The 22373-nt window shown below is 45.7% G+C and overlaps 1 protein-coding gene across 1 annotated transcript in view; it reads left to right on the top strand.

Moving 5' to 3' along the window:
* LOC144599964 (fibroblast growth factor receptor-like 1) overlaps positions 1-22373 on the top strand; it is a 176161-nt gene that overhangs the window by 45404 nt on the left and 108384 nt on the right. Inside the window, exon 3 of the mRNA XM_078411249.1 lies at positions 19264-19540. Within this exon, the coding sequence (XP_078267375.1) occupies positions 19264-19540 (277 nt within the window). The remainder of the gene's footprint in view (positions 1-19263; positions 19541-22373) is intronic.

Genomic DNA, 22373 nt, shown 5'->3' on the forward strand with positions numbered 1-22373 from the left:
AAGACTGTACCCACTGCCCTGCCCTTAGTAACCTTCTTTGTTACTTCTTCAAAACTTCAAACAAATTGATGAGGGATAATCTCCCATGCACAAATCATACTGATTATCCTTCATTAATCCCTATCTTTCCAAATGCATGTAAATCTTATCCCTCAGAATCTTTTCCTATCATGGATGTTAGGGTTTCTGGTTTCCCAGGTTTTTATTTGAAACCCTTCTTAAATTGAAAAAACATAAGCCACCCACCATCCACCTTCTATCTTTCCTTCACAACCACATTCTTCTGCCTTCTCCCCATAACCTTTTAACCTTCTCCCCACAACGTCTCCATTGTAGAAACAGAGGGGAAATGTTCTTTGAAGTTCTTGCCCATCTCCAGTGGCTCCAGACACAGATGTCCACGTTGGTTTCTGATAGGCCCTGTTCACTCTTTTGTTCTTGCCCATCTCCAGTGGCTCCAGACACAGATGTCCACGTTGGTTTCTGATAGGCCCTGTTCACTCTTTTGTCACCCTTTTATTTCTTAATGTGTTCTTGCTTCATTTGCCTGAGCTAAGATTTCTTTAATTTAAGGAAAATGTATTCATAAAAATTACAGCCTTAAGCACATTTTATTGCTGGCCTACCAGTAGAATGAGGACATGCCAGGTAACTTTCTCCTCCCCACATTAAGGTACTGAAATGACAAATACAACAGGCTCCTAATACTATTCCTCAGCTGAGGTTAACAGATCTGGTGAATGGAGCCAGGTTACCTGGTTTACACTGTTTTACACTGGTTTACACTGTACTCATTGCTATCTGTTCTCTCATTGAAACCAGCCTCCAACAGATTGTAGTCATGGGTTTTCCACCAACACATTGAGCAGCCCATTTCTATTCAAACCCAATAATTCAATTAAATCCACTCAATGAAGTGTTGTCAGATCAGGATATAGAAGCTGAATTCATTGGATAAGGACAGAGTGGGGGAATAGGTTTAGATGATGTTGAGTATAGAAGTCAGGAGGTTATGTTACAGTTGTACAAGATATTGGTGAGGCTACATTTAGGGTCTCTAGGGCCTCAGCTATAGGGAGAGGTTGGCAGGCTAAGACTTTGTCCCTTGGAACACAGAAGGATGAGGGGTGATCTAATAGAGGTATACAAGATCATAAGAGAAATAGATAGTCAATGCACAGTCTTTTACCCAGATTAGTGGAGTCGAGAACCAGAGGACATAGATTTAAGGTGAGGGTGGAAAGATTTAATAGGAATCTGAGGGGCAACTATTTTACACAAAGGGTGGTAGATACATGAAACATAACGAGGAGGTAGTTACTATCACAATGTTTAAAAAACATTTGGACAGATACATGGATAGGAAAGCTTTAGAAGGATATGGGCCAAGCACAGGCAGGTGGGACTAGTGTAGGTGGTGCACATTGGTTGGCACGGGCAAGTTGAGCTGAAGGGTCTGTTTCCACGCTGTATGACTATGTCTCTATGACTGATCTTTTCATTCGATTAGAAACGTAATCATGTCGTGGCCTAGTCAAGAGGAAGTGAGATGGGGCTAGTGTTTAATATGACATGAAGTTTGTGGCAATGGCTCAGCTCTTTTTGCGAATTTGCATCTCTTGTCATTGTTCTCCCTTTGCTTGTGCTCCACTAGTTAACAGAAACCATGTTGCAGTGACCATTCAACACTTTTTTTGTTCGGTGTCAGTCAGCCTTAACCAGAACACCCTGAGCTTGGCTGAATTCTTGTTTGTACAGCTGTTAAAATGATGGTGCTTGCTGCATGCCTGTCATGAATAAGGCAGGGAGAATGTTGTCAGCTGGATTCACTTCTCAAACGTTGTGTTTGCAGAAGTTGGTGGAAGCCTGTTGTGGTGGAAGGGGGTGAGGGTGTCTGCCTGTGTGCATGGTGACAGATGTTATACAGGGTACTGTGTGCATGGTGACATGGTGACAGATGTTATACAGGGCACTGTGTGCATGGTGACATGGTGACAGATGTTATACAGGGCACTGAATGCTTTTCATATTTGAAAGGAGCACTCAGCTCTTCATGTCGAGGCACCTGTGAACCAATATTGACATTGATCTCCATCGGAAATCAGTAAATTCTTCAATAGGGAAGCTCCAGGACTCAGAATCCAGCATGGGATAAACCTTCATTGCAAAGATCTGAAAAAATGCCAGGTCATAGCGCAAATTGGTCAAGAAATTGCTGCCGCAGAGAAGGGGTAGAACAGAGCCAGGATTTTTGATAACTTCTCAATGACGTCACATCGATGAAGGCCAAGACTAAAGTTATTACTTAGTGATGTAGTATATAGGGCCATGACAATAGATTATTATTTAGTGATGTTGTAGAGGTTAGGGCCAGGATTGTGGATTATTAATTAGTGATGTAGTATAGATTAGGGCCAGGATTATGGACTATTAGTTTTATTTAGTTTAATTTAATTTAGTTTAGTTTAGTTTAGAGATGCAGAGTGAAAACAGGCTCTTCAGCCCATCGAATCCCGTGCCGGCCGGCAATCATCTCTACACTAGTTCTATTCTATACACTGAGGACGATATACTGAAGCCAATTAAACTACAGACATGCACATCTTTGGGGTGTGGGAGGAAACCAGAGCAACCACAGAAACCCTACCTGGTCACAGGGAGAAGGTACAAACTCCGTGCAGACTGCACCTAAAGTCCGGATCCAACCTGAGCCTCTTCTTCTCTTCTTGCGTTTGAGGCAGCAGAAGTTATGTAATGCCCTCCAGGCGCTGTAGCCAGTGCAATGTGCTGTTGTTGAGGGCCGTGAGGTCTACCCCTCCACCAGGGGGACGGAGGACAGTGCAGTCGAGAATGCCGTGCTGCGCTGTTTGCTGGTCTGCTCCACACACGCAGGATGTGTGATGGACGCAACCCCCAACGATGCATGTTGGCGTTGGACCGGCCGACCCCTGTGCGGAGCCGGTTCAGGGCGACCCACTCTTTGCGGGGCATGTCCGAGCCGGGTGGGGCTGTGGTGTTCGGTGCGACAGTGAATTGAGGAGGTGGCGATGTCTGTTCCCAGCTGGTTCTCCATGCTCCTAGTATGTTGAAACCGGAGCCACAGAGGGTCGCTGCATGACGGGAGAAAGGGCGACGAGATGACAGGCGTTGAGGTCCCAGTTGCTGTGAATCTTGGGCGAGGTGGTGCAAAGGATGTTTGGTGTCCGATGGGGCCTTGCACACCAGCCTATGAGTGAAGAACTCTTTGCGAAGCTTGGCGGGCGCAATACCTGCGAGCACCGGCAGGAGATCCGTTGGAGTACGGCGTAGGCAGCCAGTGATGATCCACATGGTGTCGTTGAGGGTGGCGTCTAGCTTGCTGGTATGAGCGCTGCGGCACCATGCTGGGGCAGCGTACTCAGCGGCGCTGTACACGAGTGCAAGAGCACTGGTTCGAAGAGTGGATGTCCTGGCGCCCCATGACGATCCGGCCAAGCATCGCAGGAGGTTGTTCCGTGCCGAGACTTTAGCACGGAGAGCTTCAAGGTGTTGCTTGTAGGTCAGCTGCCGATCTAGTTTCACCCCGAGGTATGTAGGAAATGGGTTGTAGGGTAGGGGTGACCCATTGAGGGTCAACCCTACCTGAGCCTCTGATGCTGTAAGGCTGCAACTCTACCGCTGCATCACTGTGCCACCCCTATCTCAGCAATGAACTACTGTGAACTCTGTGTAGTTGCACCAAGTAGTTTGGTTTGCACTGTTCTGGGCTGGTCACCGAGTGTCAGTGATAATTTATTGCACTATTGATTATCGTGGACACATGTCGTCACCTTGTAGTGATGTAGCCATTTTCTCTCTGTTGCCTGTGTCCACAGGAAAATGTACCTGTTTGCCAATGGGTGAAATAGGCCAGGACTCTAAACCATCTTAAGTTCACCGCTACCAATAGATGGCAAAAACCATTGCTTTCATAGAAGACTTCCCTCCCCACTCTAGCCATCTCTCCTTGACCCTTCCTCATGCATGCATCCACAGATAAACTAAAGTTGACAGAAAGATTAACCTGTAACATGAGGGTTAATTGAGTGCTCTTGACAGAGAGCCTGGGTCAGAGAGCATGCCGTTCCATCTTCCGACCTGCCCCAAGCTGTCTAGAACTAGGCTTTCATTTAGCAGTTTATTTAAATTGTCTCCGTACTTGTGACATATTTAGTGCAGCTGATGCCTGGTGAATTGTAATTGTCTGTGTCCTCTTACAAACTTACTCTGTTTGGTAAGAGCGCAGGACAGGAATCTACACAACATGCTGCCAATACTTTAATGTTACAGCACTTTTGAGCAAGAACCTAGACCGCAGCAGTTCTAGTCAGGGACACGAAGATTCAATATCTTCCTTGCATTCCTAATGCCGAATAATATTCCCAGTCTGTTTTTAACCTACTATAAAATCCCCTAATAATTGATCGAATTGATTGAACGAAACTGCTTGGAAACAGGCCTCTCGGCCCACCAAGTCCATCTCGAATGTCAATCTCCCATTCTGACTAGTTCTCATCCACTCCCTACACACTAGGGACAATTTATAGAGGGCAATTAACCTACAAAGATGGACTTCTTTGGGATAACATCTGACATTTAACTTAGCCACCAGGTTAAATGGTGTATGATTTAAAAATAAGTATTTTTGTAAGAGAGACTACAGAAGCACCTGGCCTGCAGCTCCAACAAGCACTGGCTACATTTGGTACGACCAGCCTTGACAACATTGACTTGCTCACACACCTTTGAGGATCCTGGTGGCAGAACTATGCTTTTGAGAGAATGACTGGTTTCAAAATGATTTCACAGGATTGTGGTCCTCCACATGAACTCTGATAAATTTCTGCTCACAATCTATCATCGGCTAACCAGGTTTCAATTATGTGTAAATGAAGGGGGTGTTGGAGATCAAGGGCCGGGCATTAATTATTATGAGGCCTGGTTTCAATTGAACCCTGTGCACGTTGGAGTCCCCAGTAGCAACAATTTTGTACATCAGACTTTGTCCCCTGTCTTCACCTAATTCCTAGTGCAGTTTGGGAGAGTTTTCTCTGCATTGTATTGAGGTGGAACATGAGCGAGACATGAAATGTTAAGCCAGTGATGAGGCACACTAATATCTGCAGAGAGGTACAGAGGATTCACAACGGTTGATATGCTCAGGACAGGGAAGGTAGAGTCTTAGATTTAAAAATACAAATACATTGGAAACACTCAGTGGGTCAGGCAGCATCTGTGTAAGGAGAACCAGTCAATATCTCAGGTCCAGGACCCATCACGAGGACTTGAGATGGAATCTTTCTTTATAAATGCTGCCTCTCTGTCCTGTGATCTCTACCGTGTAACCTTTCACATCCTTTGTGTAATGTGGTCGCACAGGACAGTGCGTAAAGCTTCATCTACAGTTGAACGTTTCTTTCTTTCCTTTCATATTTCTTCGGCCCAAACAAGAAGCCACAGTCCTTTCAGTGCACTAATGACAGATGGAGAATATCTGACTCGGTGAAGAGAGCAGGCAAGGCAGCATGCAGCAAACAGCAATCTCACCAAGAGGCACTGCCAACAAGGAGAGCGACGCCTTGCAATTTAAATAAACCTTGCGCATAGTTTGGATGTTATGTGTGTGAAATAGACAATCATAATCCAGCAATCTTTTCTACTGCTTTTCTTTTCCAGTGCTGCTTTACAATTTTGGGTGGCACAGCCTCACAGCGCCAGAAGCCCAGGTTTGATCCTGACCTCGGGTGCTGTCTGTGAAGAGTTTGCACATTCTCCCTGTGACTGGTTGTCTTCTTCCAGGTGCCAAAGGCGTGTGAGTTTGTAGGTTAAATGGCCTCCGTAAATTGCCCCGAATGCATAAAGAGTGGATGGGAAAGCGGGATAACATAGAACCAGTGTGAATGGGTGATCGATAGCATGGACCAAGTGGGCCAAAGGGCCTGTTTACATGCTGCATCTTTAAACTAAACAAGACTAGTACACCTTGCCTAATGTACAGCCCTGTAGTCCAGAGTTTTATCCCGTGACAGAATTTCCCTCCAGTGTAATAGGAGAGAAGGGGGTTGGTACCTGGAAAATGTTCCATTGAAATTCCAGCCCTTGGGAAAGAGGGAGCTGTCCCCAGGGGTTCCATGTGCCCAGTGCCCTACCTGTAGCTCCCTAATTGAACAGAAAGTTTGAGTGAGATCCAGGACTTTCCTGAAATTCCACCCAAAATGCCAGCCTGAACAGAACCCATATCAGCCAAAGATAGACACAAAATGCTGGAGTAACTCAGCGGGACAGGCAGCATCTCTAAAGAGAAGGAATGGGTGATGTTTCACAGAGTGCTGGAGTAACTCAGTGGGACAGGCAGCATCTCTGGAGAGAAGGGCGACGTTTCACAGAGTGCTGGAGTAACTCAGCGGGTCAGACAACATCTCCAGAGAGAAGGAATGGGTGATGTTTCGGGTCGAGACCCTTCTTCAGACCCAGCTGTCAGAGTACGTTTCATTATAGCCTGATAAATCCTTTTGGGCATTTCCAAGAAGTGTGATTCAATGCTAGAGGGAATCAGTCACCTCAATACAAAATGTAAATAGCACCTTCCAGGTCTGAGGTGTCCCATTAACTTTGCACAAGGTTTCCTTTGCACCTTCCCATGTCAGCTGGACATCAGCCTTACATCTTTAGAGTTTAGACTTTAGAGATACAGTGCAGAAACAAGGCCTCCTGCCCACCTAGTCCATGCCAACCAGCGATGACCCTGTTAACCATATAACCATATAACAATTACAGCACGGAAACGGGCCCGTTCGGCCCTACCAGTCCACGCCGACCACTTTCTCTGACCTAGTCTCATCTACCTGCTCTCAGACCATAACCCTCCAATCCCCTCCCATCCATATACCTATCCAATTTACTCTTAAATAATAAAATCGAGCCTGCCTCCACCACTTCCACCGGAAGCTCATTCTATACAGCTGAGTAAAGAAGTTACCCCTCATGTTACCCCTAAACTTTTGTCCCTTAATTCTGAAGTTATGTCCCCTTGTTGGAATCTTCCCCACTCTCAAAGGGAAAAGCCTACCCACGTCAACTCTGTCCGTCCCTCTTAAAATTTTAAAAACCTCTATCAAGTCCCCCCTCAACCTTCTACGCTCCAAAGAATAAAGACCCAACCTGTTCAACCTCTCTCTGTAGCTTAAGTGCTGAAACCCAGGCAACATTCTAGTAAATCTCCTCTGTACCCTCTCCATTTTGTCGACATCCTTCCTATAATTTGGCGACCAGAACTGCACACCATACTCCAGATTCGGCCTCACCAATGCCCTGTACTTAAAGTTGAGCCGAGTTTTTGAGATTGAAGGAAGGTAAAAACGTTTGATTTTTACAGTCTAGGTTAAATCTTTGATCATTGACTCGTACACCACTCAAAAGGATGTTTGCCACGTTATCAGAGGTTTGTTCGTGACATTCTGGCTTGCTCAGTGGAATTGAAGAGAGAATTTTGTGTTTGTTGGTGTGTGTCTGGCTGTGTGTGTCCATGTGTGCATGTGTTTGTATGATATATGTGCACAAGCATATGTGCAGATGCATGTGTGTCATGTATTTGTGTGTGTAAGTGTGTGTGTGTGTGTGTGTGTTTGAATGAGTGTATTTGCAAGAAAGTGTTTATGGGAGCATGTGAATGTGCATGTGCATCAGTATTTGTGTGTGGGTATGAGTGTGAGTATGAGTGTGAGCATAAGTGTGGATGAGTGTGTGTGTTTGTATTTGTGTTTATGTGTGTGTGTGAGCGTGTGCGTGCATGTGGGCATGCAAGTGTGTGTGTGTGTGTGAGTTTGAGTGTGAGTGTGGATGAGTGTGTGCTTGCATTTGTGTTCATGTGTGTGTGTGTGTGTGTGCGCATGCGTGCATATGTGCATGCAGGTGTGTGTGTGAGTGTGAGTGTGGATGAGTGTGTGTTTGCATTTGTGTTTATGTGTGTGTGTGTGCACGCGTGCATGCATGTGTGCATGCAGGTGTGTGTGCATGTGTATGTGTGTGTGTGTTTGAGTGTGGATGAGTGCGTATGTTTGCATTTGTGTTTATGTGTGTGTGCTCGCGGGCGTGCATGTGTGCGTGCAGGTGTATGTGCGTGTGAGTGTGAATGTGAGTATGGATGAGTGTGTGTGTTTGCATTTGTGTTTATGTGTGTGTGTGCGCGCATGCGTGCATGTGTGCATGCAGGTGTGTGTGCATGTGTATGTGTGTGTGTGTATGAGTGTGGATGAGTGCGTATGTTTGCATTTGTGTTTATGTGTGTGTGCTCACGGGCGTGCATGTGTGCGTGCAGGTGTATGTGCGTGTGAGTGTGAATGTGAGTATGGATGAGTGTGTGTGTTTGCATTTGTGTTTGTGTTTATGTGCATGTGTGTGTTTTCAACAGTCAGCTTTCTTTGTTTTAATAGAACTTTGTGGTTTGCCCATTGTTCCAATCAAACCATTCTGAACTTTTACACCAACAAAACCTGCCAGTATCAGAGATGAGGCTTCTCCCAGTGACCCAGGGAGCTGATGTACTGAGCTGAGAAGGAGTCGGACAACTCTTCCGGCTTCCTACGTTGGTGGAAGATGCTCAAAGCCCTGACCCAGTCCTACACCCTGCAACCAGCAGCATCGTTTAGTAGTGTTGCTTATTGATCCAGCATAGACTTTAGTTAAGCCTTGCCAGCTGGCCTTGCTCCAAGTCCCCTTCTGGAACCTCTTATCAGTCTATGCTTGAGGCCAGTGGAGAATGTTCAGTTCAAAGTTTCATTAGATAACTTCAAAGTGCTGCGGAGGTCAGGCAAGTGATGAAGAAATAACACTGGCTTCAATCAGTGATTTATAAAATCTGTTAAAAGATTGTGTGTTGGGTAACATAACATTTCACACATAAAGGATTCCTTCATTTATTACATCTGTACCTTTCATTTCATTTTTTATTGTTTTAATATGTTTCCGCGTTAAACTCAGTCTAGTATCAGTGTCAGACACAAAGTGCTGGAGTAACTTAACGGGTCTGAAGAAGGGTCCCAACCCAAAACGATACCCAAACCTTTTTCTCCGGAAATGCTGCCTGACCTGCTGAGTTACTCCAGCACTTTTTGTCTATCTTTGACATAAACCAGAAATCTGCAGTTCCTTATTTCTATATTAGTATCAGTTTTGTGCCGGTCACATATTGTTCCTGCTTCAGTTCAATTATTTGGCAAGTTGTACCATAGCAAATTAACTCAAGGACCTCAGGATAGTATTTTGCCCGAAAGGTGGCACCTGTGTTGAGAGGCAGACCATCTGCTTCCAGGCAAGTCTTGCAGCTTCCCAATCGCACTCCGTTAGGCAGACACCGTTCCTTTCAGCATCCCAAGGTTTTGTTCTTCCTGCTGGGAGGTGCAAGACGCTGGGAACGCAAGGACCTTCTGACTATTGAAGGCCCATCATCCACTTGACAGTTGGGCAGCCCTTGCCCTTGCTCCCTGCCTGTCAAATGAACGGTGGTTCTCATTGTTGATCCTGGTATTTCTTTATAAATAATCCACATTGTATTTTAGGGCGAGCTGTCTACCAACTCGTCTCAGGACCACCATTATTAATTTTACTATAAAACCAGATCATGTATTGTCCATATATATTGTGCTGGACCACCAGGCAGTATATGTGCATGGTCTTTTGTCCACACCAGTGTTTTCCTGTTCCACTTTGGAGACCCATGTCACAGACTGACTTTGGCCCCAAATAAATTCTGAACGACAGTCAAATTAGTCCAGAAATGTGTCCACACCCTACAATGGTGTAGAATGAGTGTATGTGGCTGATTGAATAGGGACGAGGATTCTATTTTGTGTTCGTTATGGTCAGGGTTTGTGGAAGTCGATGATTTTGCAGATTTCTGAAGACGTGGATGTAATTGACTAATCCACCTTGCAATCAAAGTTCAAAGGCTGTGCTTGTGCGCTTGGAAAGTTATAAACTGATGATTCCAAAGGTCCAGAACCCCAGGCACTTGGGACCAAGCCTTGGATAACCTTGGTCTAAGTCCACAACAGATATGCACCCCACCCCACCACTCCCCACAGCAGTTCAGCTGTGCTGACTCAGATCATCACTGGCTGAGGCCGTGTCAGCACATGGGCCCCAGGGGTGGACGCCACTGGTGCAATAACAGGAGAATGGCTGGAATAACAGGTGTAACAGTGGCTAAAGCCCATCATTGTCAGCAGTCACAGGAGTGAATGGCTATGGGCAAGATAGGCCATTGATTATTTATCCCTCACGATTGTACTGAGGACTGAGCTTAGATTTTGAATTTGGATCGCAGGTTAAGAGGACCCCTATTTTCTTTACAGGGGAGACAGGGAATCTTGTCTCTCTGGGTTTCACCCACTGTTTTTTTTCCTAAATGAGAGTCAGCAAAATGAGATGTGGAGGGGAAGCCTGGGATGATGTGCACAGCCTGTCCATTTCCAAACACCGTGGAACCAGATTAATCAACTGCGGGACATTTTGATTGGAAGAAAGCTACTGTATTTTTTTTAGATACATTTCACTTTTTTCAAAAGCAATTTACAGTGTGCCAGTCAAATGCTTAAGTGGCATACACACACAACTAACAGAAGTCTTGGTGTCTCTCAGTCTGAGCAATGGGGCCACAGTTGTAAAATCTGGTTGCTAATTTCGGAAAAAGTTATACGTTCTTTCTACCACAGGGATGTAGCCTATCAGGAATGGTTTTATGTTGGATTTGCTGAGCTGGGTTGCATCTTACAGACCAGAAACGCTGGGTTGCATCTTACAGACCAGGAACGCTGGGTTGCATCTTACAGACCAGGAACGCTGGGTTGCATCTTACAGACCAGGAATGCTGGGTTGCATCTTACAGACCAGGAAAGGCATTCTCATATTCTGCAACTTTGTCAAAAATATCTCATGACCTCATATGATTATTTTCCACCAACATCAGTAGACTGAACATTGGACTCCAAATCAGACTATTTATTTGGCATAAAAGCAGACAAATAGCCAATATACAGTATACAGGGTAATAGTTCCTGTAATTATGGACCTTGTTTAACTGTTCTATGCAGTATGTTTAAAATAGCAAAGATGTATAACCTGAGCCAGCTTTCATTCCAACTTTGTGATCTATGTTCTGTATTCCTGCAACATTCAGCCACGTATGGCAGTAAACATTTAAACAACACATAGGAGGAGGAGATTCCAAGAACATTTCAGTCCTAGAGCACAGAAAATGAACATAAAATACAAGGCTGGCACACTTGTGTCATCAGCCAGCCTGATGATCTACCCTGCCCAATTCCTTCCCATTATAGTAATCAATACTGAACTAATTCAATTCACTCTTGTTATGCAGCTAGGGCCATGGGCTTGACAACACACTGTTTGTAGAGTGAAAGGTGTGTTGCAGAATTGTTCTTGCCTCCAGCCAAGCTGCCACAGTTCAGCTACAAAAAAACAGCATTTACCTGAGAAAGTGGAAAATTGTCCCATCAACAAGTAACAGGACAACATTGACCCAGCCATTTGCTGCTCTGCCAGTTTACTCTCAATCATTGAAAGATGATGGATGGGGTCATCAGTGGTGCAGTCAATAAACAACTGGCCAACTCTCAGCTGGGATCCCAGCAGAATCAGTGAGTTCCAGACCTCATTACAGCCGAGCTACATGTTCACAAATGATCTATTTTCCAGTCAATGGTAAGAGAGTCTCTTGTTGACATCAAGGCAGTATTTGGTGTAGTGTGAGATTAAGAATCTTTGGTGAAATTGAAGTCTAAGAATCGAGGAGAAAAGTTTTACACATTTAATATGAAAGAAGATTACTGTAGTTAATGTGGATCCAATGTACTGCCAATGCTGGTTTACAAAAGACACAAAGTGCTGGAATAACTCAGCGGGTCAGGCAGCATCTCTGGACAAGATGAATATGTGATGTTTTGGATCGGGACCCTTCAACAGTCTGTAAAAGGGTCACAACACAAAACATTACCTATCCATGTTCACCAAAGATGTTGTATGACCATCTGAGTTACTCCAGCACTTTATGTCTTCTTTTGCTGTGGTTCATGTTGGCGAAACTCTCAGCCCAGGGCAACCCACCAAAAGTTCCTTGGAGCTGTCTGCCAAGCCCAACTAATTGATCACCAACCCTTTACTGCACTTACAGCCGATTGCAGTGCTCAGCTCCACCTCCCCTTCATCAGGATGAAGTGACAGTCTGTGCCCACATTTAACACCATTCCACAGAAAATCCTCTCCCGTTGATTCCTAACGATTCCTAACTGATTGGGACGGCACGGTGGCGCAGCGGTAGAGTTGCTGCCTTTCAGTGCCAGAGACCCAGGTTTGATCCTGACTATGGGTGCTGTCTGTATGGAGTTTGTACTTTCTTCCTATGGCCTTGTGGGTTTTCCCGAGGTGCTCCGGTTTCCTCCCACATTCCAGAGACATGCAGTTTTGCTGGTTAACTGGCTTTGGGGGAGATTGTAAATTGTTTCTCATGTGTAGAATAGGGGTAGTGTATGGGGATTGCCAGACTCGGTGGGCTGTTTCCACGCTGTATCTCTAAAATCTAAAAAGAAAGACTTCAAGTTTATCCTCATTTATCAATGAGAAGACATGGTATTCCAGCTGAAAGCCACATCAACTCTTTGCACAAATGGAACGTTTCAGGGGGTTACAACTGATGACAAAAAAAGAGGAGCACATTGCTTCTGTGTGTGGGAGACCTTGCGTCGTGGATTTGATTGTTTTTTGAAGAATTAACCGAGAGATATGATGAGGGAGCGCAGTGGATGTTGGCCACATCGATGAGAGCAAGGCTTTCAACAAGTTTCTCAAGGTATGCTGGTCCAGAAGGGTAGGTCATGTGGGGTCCAGGGTGAGAGAGCACATTGGATATGAAATGAGCTTGGTGGCAGAGGAAAGAGGGTGGCAGTGGAAGGTTGCTTTTCATATGGCGGACATGTAACCAGTGGTGTACCACAGAAATTGGTTCCTCTGTTGTTTGTCATATATATATATATATATATAAAGAGGATTGTCCAAGGTTGCAACAGGATCGAGGTCAACTGGGAAAGTGGGCAAGGGTCAACATAACAATGGACAACACAATACCCTAAGCCTCCAGAACCTGAGCTGAGCTGAGCAAGGTTGCTGCAGAATGTATGCCATAGTGTAAGGTGGCTTTGACAACTGCAGGAGTCCTGCTTAAACATAATTCTATGTGCAAAACCGCTTCACAGTTCCTCACAGGAGTTGTAGCCAATTTTGTATATTTTTGCAAGGATAACTGATGGGTGTTAATGCTAAATGCATCACCTGTTTGGTCTAATAAATATGAGTGGATTCTAATTTCTAGATAGTGGTGCATTTATTAAGGAAGAAAATTTTTCAAAAGCATTTCACGGCTACAGTTATCAGTTATTTTCTCCCAACATAGATAACTCCAGTATATCAAGCACATGGGCCGACTGGACTTTGTACTTGAATAATGGCTCCAAAAATGGCAGTGCCAGCATGTGTAATACAGTATATGCAACAAGAATTTCACTGCAGTTGCATATGTGACAAATAAAGGACCTGTCAACCATTAAACAGTAGCAACTTAACCGGCTGACATTGGGATATGGGAGGAAACTGGAGCATCTGGGAAGAAGCCTGACACTCACAGTGGGAATGTGTAAAGTCCGTGCAACTCCGTGCAAGATTGTACCAGCGCAGTTTAGCTGCCCAACCATTCTGCAACCCTTGTAAATGATTCAACATTGAGCCAGGCAGGGTGATATTGGAACAAAGATTCCTCAACAAAATAATATTGCAGAGAAGTGGACAGACGTTTAGAAGGACTTTGCCTTGGACTATATCTCCATTCATGAGCAGACACAAAGTGCGGGAATTACTCAGTGTGTCAGGCAGCACCTGTGGAGAACATCAATAGGTGGGCGATGATTTGGGTTAGGACTCGTCTTCAGACTGATTGTGAGTGAAAGCTGGAAAAGAGCAGAGTCAGGAGAAGGCCTGGCAGGTAATAGGTTGTTACAAGTGAGGAAGATTTTTTGATAGGCAAATAGTTGGACAAAGGTGAGACCCATTCAAGAGCACTAGGTGTAATATGCACAAGCCATTGCTTTGCACTGGATGATTGGAGGTAGAGGAGTTTGGTGGAGTTTATGCACAGCCTCTAAAAAATAACACATGAAGCGTTACCAATCAAGATGAATGCTGAGGCGTTAGAAAACTGTAGGTATTATTATTATTATTATTATTGGTGGAGCAGTTAAAATCAGGTGAGGATATTATTGGTGGAGCAGTTAAAATCAGGTGAGGATATAAAGGGATGGAGGTCGTAAATCCCAGAGTATTGTAGAGTTTGTGGGGGTTTTAGGTTTCATTTTCCCCTCACTGCTTGGGTGAGATGCAAGGAAGTGAGAGGGGTGAGAAGAAGTTTGGAGGCATTGGTCAGCTCGTTATTCAGCATGGAAAAAAAGCCAATCTGCCCAGCTAGTCCATGACGGAAATCAAGCACCTATTTTTACACCGATCCCACTGTAACCCATCCTGTTCTCCATTTTCCCATCAAATACCACCCAGAGTCTACCTCACACTTACACCCTTGGGGCAATATACAGTGGCCGATTATTCCTACCAACCCACATGTCTTTGGATGTGGAGGGAAACTGGAGCTCCCAGAGGAAACCCCTGTGGTCACAGGAAGAATGTGCAGCATTCATACAGGCAACACCGGAGGTCGGGATTGAACCCAGCTCGCTGGAGTTGTGAGGCAGCAGCTCCACTAGCCGTGCCTTTGGCCATCCTTGTAGGCAGCAAGCTCCCAATATTCTGCCGCTAAAAGAACCAAAAAGCACTATGAAGGAGGAGAAATATTTTCATTGGATCAAGATGATGGCTGCAAGTGTTATGCCTGGCTGGAAGATTTTAATTCACTTGGAAAAAAAGTGGAAATGATTTGATGATCATAATTCCATTCTAGGATTTTGCAAAAATTATATTTGGATTAGATGTGTATTTATCGGTGCAGACTATAAATAAATAATCTTGAATAAGAAGCTGGCAGAAGAAAGAATTCTAAATAAAACCTTTGTTTTTATTATTAGTTATTTTACTCGTTTTGCTTTAATTACACATTTTTTATTTTTGTACCATTTCCAAAACAATCCTATTCATCTCAGGAAGAAGAAAGGAATGCTATTTAACAAAATAAAAGTCTTTGTTTCCTACCTTGGCTCAGTTGGTTGGTGACTTCTCTGCATGGAGGCCATCGAGATGTCCAGCCATCTTGTCTGGAGCCCCATCACATTTTTAAAAAACTTTGTCATCTCCCTTCCCGTTCCAAGATTTACTCCAAAAAATGTCCTTGCACTTGACTAAGTGCATATTCAGTTTCATTGCCCCAACTCCCCTCCCCTAGCTATTTTTAAAGTTTCTTTCTCACAAAATAATTAGAGCATGGAAGGACTCCATATCAAGAGGAATCCAAGAGCATCACTCCCAAGACCCTCCTTATCACTTTGCAAATTAATTTTTTACAGAAGTAAATCCAGCTCCCTTCTGAATGTTACCTCTGAATGTACCTCCACTACCCTGAATGTACCTCTACTACACAAAAAGCTGGAGTAACTCAACGGAACTGGCAGCATCTCTGATTGCCAATTTCTGCTGGTAGGTGAACATGTGTTGATTGAGGGGAGGAACACCATCGACCTCAGTTGTGATGCTCACCACAGTTAACCAGTGTCTAATGTCATGGCAATAGAAAAGGCTGCTTGCTCAAAGAATCGTAGGACCACCAGTATCAATGAAAGAATAGAACAATCAGTGCATGGGGGGGGGGGGGGGGGGGGGGGGGGGGGGGAGGGGGAGGGAGGGGCGAGAAGATAGAAGCTGGAATGTGGAAAGCAAAAAATTGCGATGATTGGCGCAAAGTCCTGGAAATTGCTTCAATATCAATGCTGCCCCGTGACCTGCAAACAAAATCGCACATTCATTGCCGTCGTCTCAAATGCCTCATTCACAACCCAAGTGAAAATAAGAGGTTGCTGTTTGGAATAAGCTGGTAACGCAACAGGAAATGATTGGAATCGATGTGCTGCTGCAAAGGCGTCCAAGGTACACACTTGCCAGAGCTCTGGCAGAGGAGCATTCCAACATAAACGCAGCACAGGGATCTCCAGGGAGGGAAAGGCAAAACCGGGATTGCAAAGAATGAAGCTCAACGCAGGAAGAGTGCGGACATCAACTCTTCCAAGAAACACAGACTGGAAGCAGAAATCCCCTTCAGTAAAACATCACGTGGTGTTTTCCTTTTCTGTTAACCTTTGCCCTGCTGAATAAATAAGGAGTGTGTGTGGATGCTTGGCATGGCAAACGCTGTGAGAGGCATTTTATGATCTTTGGATAATGTATCACTCTTATGCGCAAAACTGCTGTTTTTCTTTCTTTTTTTATGGAATGGGATTGGGTGGGTGGTCACATTCACGTGTGATCGTTGATCTAGCACCTCCATTTCAATCCAAAGCAGACCGAGCCGATTGCCTTGGCTGAAACCAGATGATAGGGCGGGCTGGAACAGTGAATGGCCCCCAATGGTCACAGAGTTGGGTTTACTGTGTTGGCCAGTGTTCTCCCACTTCCACTGGGAGCATCAGTATGAGAAGATAAACAATGGAAGGTAGACACAAAATGCTGGAGTAATTCAACGGGTCAGACAGCATCTCAGCATTTTGTGTCTACCTTCGATTTAAACCAGCATCTGCAGTTTCTTTTCCTACCCATAAACAATAGCAGGTTGAACACTGGTCAGACTGATGAACCTACTGTCCATTCACATGTATATCCTCCTCTGCATTTAGAGTGGGAAGTGTTGGACATACTCTGGGAAGCATGTACAGCCACTACCATTCTCTCTCTGCAGTCACATATGTTAGAGAATGGACATTCAACTGACATGTACAATGCAAACATGGACGGGCATCACATGGTTACAAACAGACACACCAACACTATGGACACAAACACACACAGATGCACACACATACGTACACACACATACACACACACACACGGTACAGTTGTACCACTAACATTGCATTGGCCACTTTTATTAGTCCATCTACCCTATTGGTTTCCTACCACCTCTGATCTCCACATATCCAGTCACATACCATCAGTGCCTGACCTTTGACTCCCACATGGCCATTCACACACCATTAATCATGAGGACACATCTCCGGAAGTTTGGATGATGACCACAGTAAACTGCTGCATCGTTTCCCATCCAACAACTTGTCTCAAACCAGCTTAGTTAGATGTGTGGGTATGCTTTTGCAGGAATTGACAGTGGGAGAATACCTGTGGGAATAGGTGAATGGTTACCTTTTAATTTTCATTGCTTGATGCAGGGTATAAACAAAGGCAACTGTGTGTGGCGTTGACTTGTTGATCTTAAATTGATTGATTGTTTATTGAAATATACAGCATGAAAACTGGCCCTTCAGCCCATCGAAGGTAGACACAAAAAGTTGGAGTAACTCAGCGGGACAGGCAGCATCTCTGGAGAGAAGGAATGGGTGACGTTTCGGGTCGAGACCCTTCTTCAGTGGAGTGGGCAGGACAGAGAGAAAATGTAGTCGGAGACAGTAAGACTGGTGGATGAACTGGGAAGGGGGAGGGGATGGAGAGAGAGGGAAAGCAAGGGCTATTTGAAGTTAGAGAAGTCAATGTTCATAGCGCTGGGGTCTAAGCTACCCAAGCCAAACATGAGGTGCTGTTCCTCCAATTTCACTCTGACAATGGAAGAGCCCCAGGACAGAAAGGTCAGATTGGGAATGGGAGGGGAGGGGTTAAAGTGCTGAGCAACTGGAAGATCAGGTAGGTTAAGGCAGACTGAGCGGAGGTGTTCAGTGATACGATCGCTGAGCCTGCGCTTGGTCTCGCCAATGTACAGGAGTCCACACCTGGAACAGCGGATACAGTAGATGAGGTTGGAGGAGGTGCAGGTGAACCTCTGCCTCAACTTAAAAGACTGACGGGGTCCTTGAACGGAGTTGAGGGGGGAGGTATAGGGACAGGTGTTGCATCTCCTGTGGTTGCAGGGGAAAGTACCTGGGGAGGGGGTGGTTTGTGTTGGAAGGGACGAGTTGACCAGGGAGTTGCGGAGGGAACGATCTCTGCGGAAAGCAGAAAGTGGTGGAGATGGGAAGATATGGCCAGTAGTGGGATCCCATTGGAGGTGGCGAAAGTGTTGGAGGATTATCTGCTGAATGAGACGGCTGGAAGGTGAGGATAAGAGGGACTCAGTCCTTGTTGTGAATGGGGGGAGGGGGAGCAAGAGCTGAGCTGTGGGATATAGAGGAGACCCTAGTAGGAGCCTCATCTATAATGGAAGAGGGGAACCCCTGTTTCCTAAAGAATGAGGACATCTCCGATTATCTAGTATAGAAAGATTTAGTGGGATATGGGTGAAAAGCAGGCAAATAAGACTAGCTTAGATGGGGCATCTTGGTCAGAATGGATGAGTTGGGCTGAAGGACATTTTTCCATGCAGTATGACTATAATTAAGAATCTAAATAACTGTGTCGTCTGGTCCTTGACCCCCACTGCTGGAAACATGCTCTTCACATCCACTCTATCTAGGCCTTTCATTATTCAATATGTTTCAATGAGATCTCCCCTTATCCTTCCAAACTCCAGCGAGTACAACACCCTACATGCTGAAGTGTCTGCCCATAAGTCCACAAGTCATAGTCATAGAGTCACACACTGTGGAAACAGGCCGTTCGGCCCAACTTGCTCACAGCAACCAACATGGCCCATCTAAACCAGTTCCACTGGCCTGCTTAAAGCCCATATCCCTCCAAGCCTACCCTACCCACGTACCTGTCTAAATGGTTCATAAACGTTGCGATAGCATCAGTGGTGCAGAAATGGATCTAGTGTGATCTTTGCTCGAGATTGCTCCCCTCATTGGACAATGCCAGAAGACTAGCTGGAAGCAAAGTAACCAACCCGTCCCTCAACATCTTCCCTGTCTTTGTCGTAGACCATTAAGTTGCCCATTTGTTTCAGGTGCAAGCTGGAGGAGTCAGCTATTTTGAATTCATGAGTTGGTACAATTTCCAGTTGAAGCCAGCTTCTATTTGCACCATCATTGACTGCTGAACCTCTGTCCGTCATTGACTGCTGATCCTCTTCTGTGCCAGGTCCTCCAAGGATTTCTAAGAAGGTGCAGAGCCGGCAGCCGGTGAAGCTGGGTCGCACAGTCAGGTTGGCCTGTCCAGTGGAGGGCGATCCACCGCCACTGACCATGTGGATCAAAGATGGGCGCACCATCCACAGTGGCTGGACAAGGTTCCGAGTCCTTCAGCAAGGCCTGAAAATCAAGGAGGTGGAAGTGGAAGATGCAGGAGTCTACGTTTGCCGAGCAACTAATGGGTTTGGCAGCATCCATCTCAACTACACCCTGATCATCATTAGTAAGTATACAGGCGGCCTCTGGCCCTACCTTTGGAATAGCTTATTATTTTACTGTTGCTTGAAAATCTGTAAACCTTGTTCGGTCACGCAAAGTGAAGAGTGAAGTGTTTTATTATCATCTGTCTCGAAACGGAACAATTAATTTCTTACTTGCAGCAGTGCAACAGATATGTAAATATACTCAGTAGACATCAAATTAAACAACAAAAAAAAGTTCAATATGTAAAATCAAAACTAAAACGACACAGTGAAAGGAGTTTGCAGTTCTCCCTGTGATCGCGTGGGTTTTCTCCCAAATTCCAATGACATGGTTAATTGGTTTCTGTAAATTATCCGTAGTGTGTGGGATGCGAAAGTGGGATAAGATAGAACTAGTGTGTTGCTGATCGATGGTTGGCATGGACTCAGTGGGACGAAGGGCCAGTTCCCATGCTGTAAGATAGAGCTAGTGTGTTGCTGATCGATGGTCGGCATGGACTCAGTGGGACGAAGGCTGTTTCTCCAAAAACTAAAACTAAATGCAAAGACAAAAACAAAGCCTCAAGTTTCAAGTGCAATCAACGCAGTTCGCAGCTCAGGGTTTAGTTGGAACTCGTAGTGATTAATAGCCTGAAGGTTGTTGGGAAGAAGCTGCTCCTGAACCTGGACGTTACAGTTTTCAGGCTCCTATGTCATCTTCCCGATGGCAGGAGTGAAATGAGAGCATGGCCAAGATGGTGTGGGTGGCTGCCTTTTTGAGACAGTGACTCTTGTAGATCCTTTTGATGGTGGGGAGGTCAGTACCCGTGATGAACCAGACAGTGTAACAAAGTTTTGGTGATATCTTACTGGTACACTACAGGGAGTTCATACAAAAGCAGTTGTAACAATCTTTCCCCATACTTGATACAACCCAAAGTGTAACCATAGCTGTGAAGTAATGTCACTGTTGTACTTATTGGTTATCTGTAACCAATGGTGGGTTATAGCCTGCTTTAACTTACAAAATGACCACATTTTGTTTGGCATGATCCCAATGAACATCACTCATTCCCCCCGATCTTCCGCTCCTCGTCCGCTCAGCTGAGGGCTTTGCTTTTGCCACAGTTGCTGGAGGAAGGGAGAAGCGGCAAAGAAAGGGCAAAATATAAGGGAATGGCCAAGATAAAAAGAAATTATCATCCCGGTGTTTGTAAAAGGTGGCAAATCTCTGGGATTCTGTCATGGGGAGGTGGTGGAAACTGGAGTATTAGAAGTATTTAAAGTGGAGGTGGATACATATTTGATAGATTGAAGAATACTGAGGTATGGAGAAATGGCACAGAAGTAGAGATAAGGCTGCACAGATCAGCCACGATCATATTAAGTAGTAGGGGAACTTGAAAAGTGTGATGCCCTATACTTTTTAGTTTTCTACTAGATGTTTTATCAACAGCGATGAAAAAGATCATTATAATTAACAATGAGGGAAAAGTTCATCATAATTCTCCTGCATGTTGCTCTGCGTTATTTGGGTGAAAGATCAATGGGGAAGTACCAGCAAGTGATTTTTTTGTTGCTAAGTCTTTGTGTGCTTTTTCATTCGTTGATTATGAACATTTGGGAGGTGATATTGTTTCGCAGAGCGAGGTGCTTGTGTGAGGCCTTGTGTTGAGTCCCCAAAAATATATCTTAACATAGCAATTAGTGTAACTCAAGTAAAATTCATTCTGACTAATGTTAACGTCTTTTATACTTGATAATCAGTGGTTTGTAGACAATAGTAAAGCTACACTATCAATTTAGACGCATGGTGCTGTTTATGTGGAGTCTGCATGATCTCCCTGTGACCATACTGTCTTCCACAAGATGCTCCGGTGTCGTCCCACATCAAGTCACATGAGTTGGTAGGTTAATTAACCAGTGTAAATTGCCACATGTTACATGCAATGGGGATGTGAGGAGAACAGGTCATAGAATGAATTAGTGAGGCAATGAGATTGCTCTGTGAGCCAGCATAGATTCTAAGGGCTGAATGGACTCTTTCTAGATGATAAGGAAATACAGACTATTTGGTGTGATCTATCCAGTGAAGAGCATAGGAAGGAACTGAAGATGGGTGACGTTTCGGGTCGAGACCCTTCTTCAGACTGATGTCAGGGGGGGCAGGACAAAGAAAGGATGTAGTTGGAGACAGGAAGATAGTGGGAGAACTGGGAAGGAGGAGGGGAAGAGAGGGACTGAGGAACTATCTAAAGTTAGAGAAATCAATGTTCATACCTCTGGGTTGGCGCCGCTGCTGCCGACCTCCGCCACCTCCCTGGGGCCACAACCGCCTCCGACCTCCACCGCCTCACCGCCGCCACCACCGCCTCACCGCCGCCACCACCGCCGCCACCACCGCCTCACCGCCGCCACCAACGCCTCACCGCCTCACCGCCGCCACCACCGCCGCCACCACCGCCTCACCTCCGCCACCACCGCCTCACCGCCTCACCGCCTCACCGCCGCCTCCACCACCGCCTCCATCACCGCCTCCACCACCGCCTCCACCACCGCCTCCACCGCCACCACCGCCACCACCGCCTCCACCGCCTCCACCGCTTCCACCGCCTCACCGCCGCCACCACCGCCTCCACCACCGCCTCCACCGCCATCACCGCCTCCACCGCCGCCACCGCCTCATCGCCTCCACCGCCTCCACCGCTTCCACAGCCTAACCGCCGCCACCACCGCCTCACAGCCTCACTGCCACCGCCGCCACTACCACCGCCTCCACCGCCTCCACCACCACCGCGTCCACCGCCTCCACCACCACCGCCTCCACCACCACCGCCACCACCGCCTCACGCGCCGCCACCACCGCCTCCAGCGCCTC

Source organism: Rhinoraja longicauda, chromosome 14, assembly GCF_053455715.1.
Source record: "Rhinoraja longicauda isolate Sanriku21f chromosome 14, sRhiLon1.1, whole genome shotgun sequence".
Taxonomy (NCBI): Eukaryota; Metazoa; Chordata; class Chondrichthyes; order Rajiformes; family Arhynchobatidae; genus Rhinoraja; species Rhinoraja longicauda.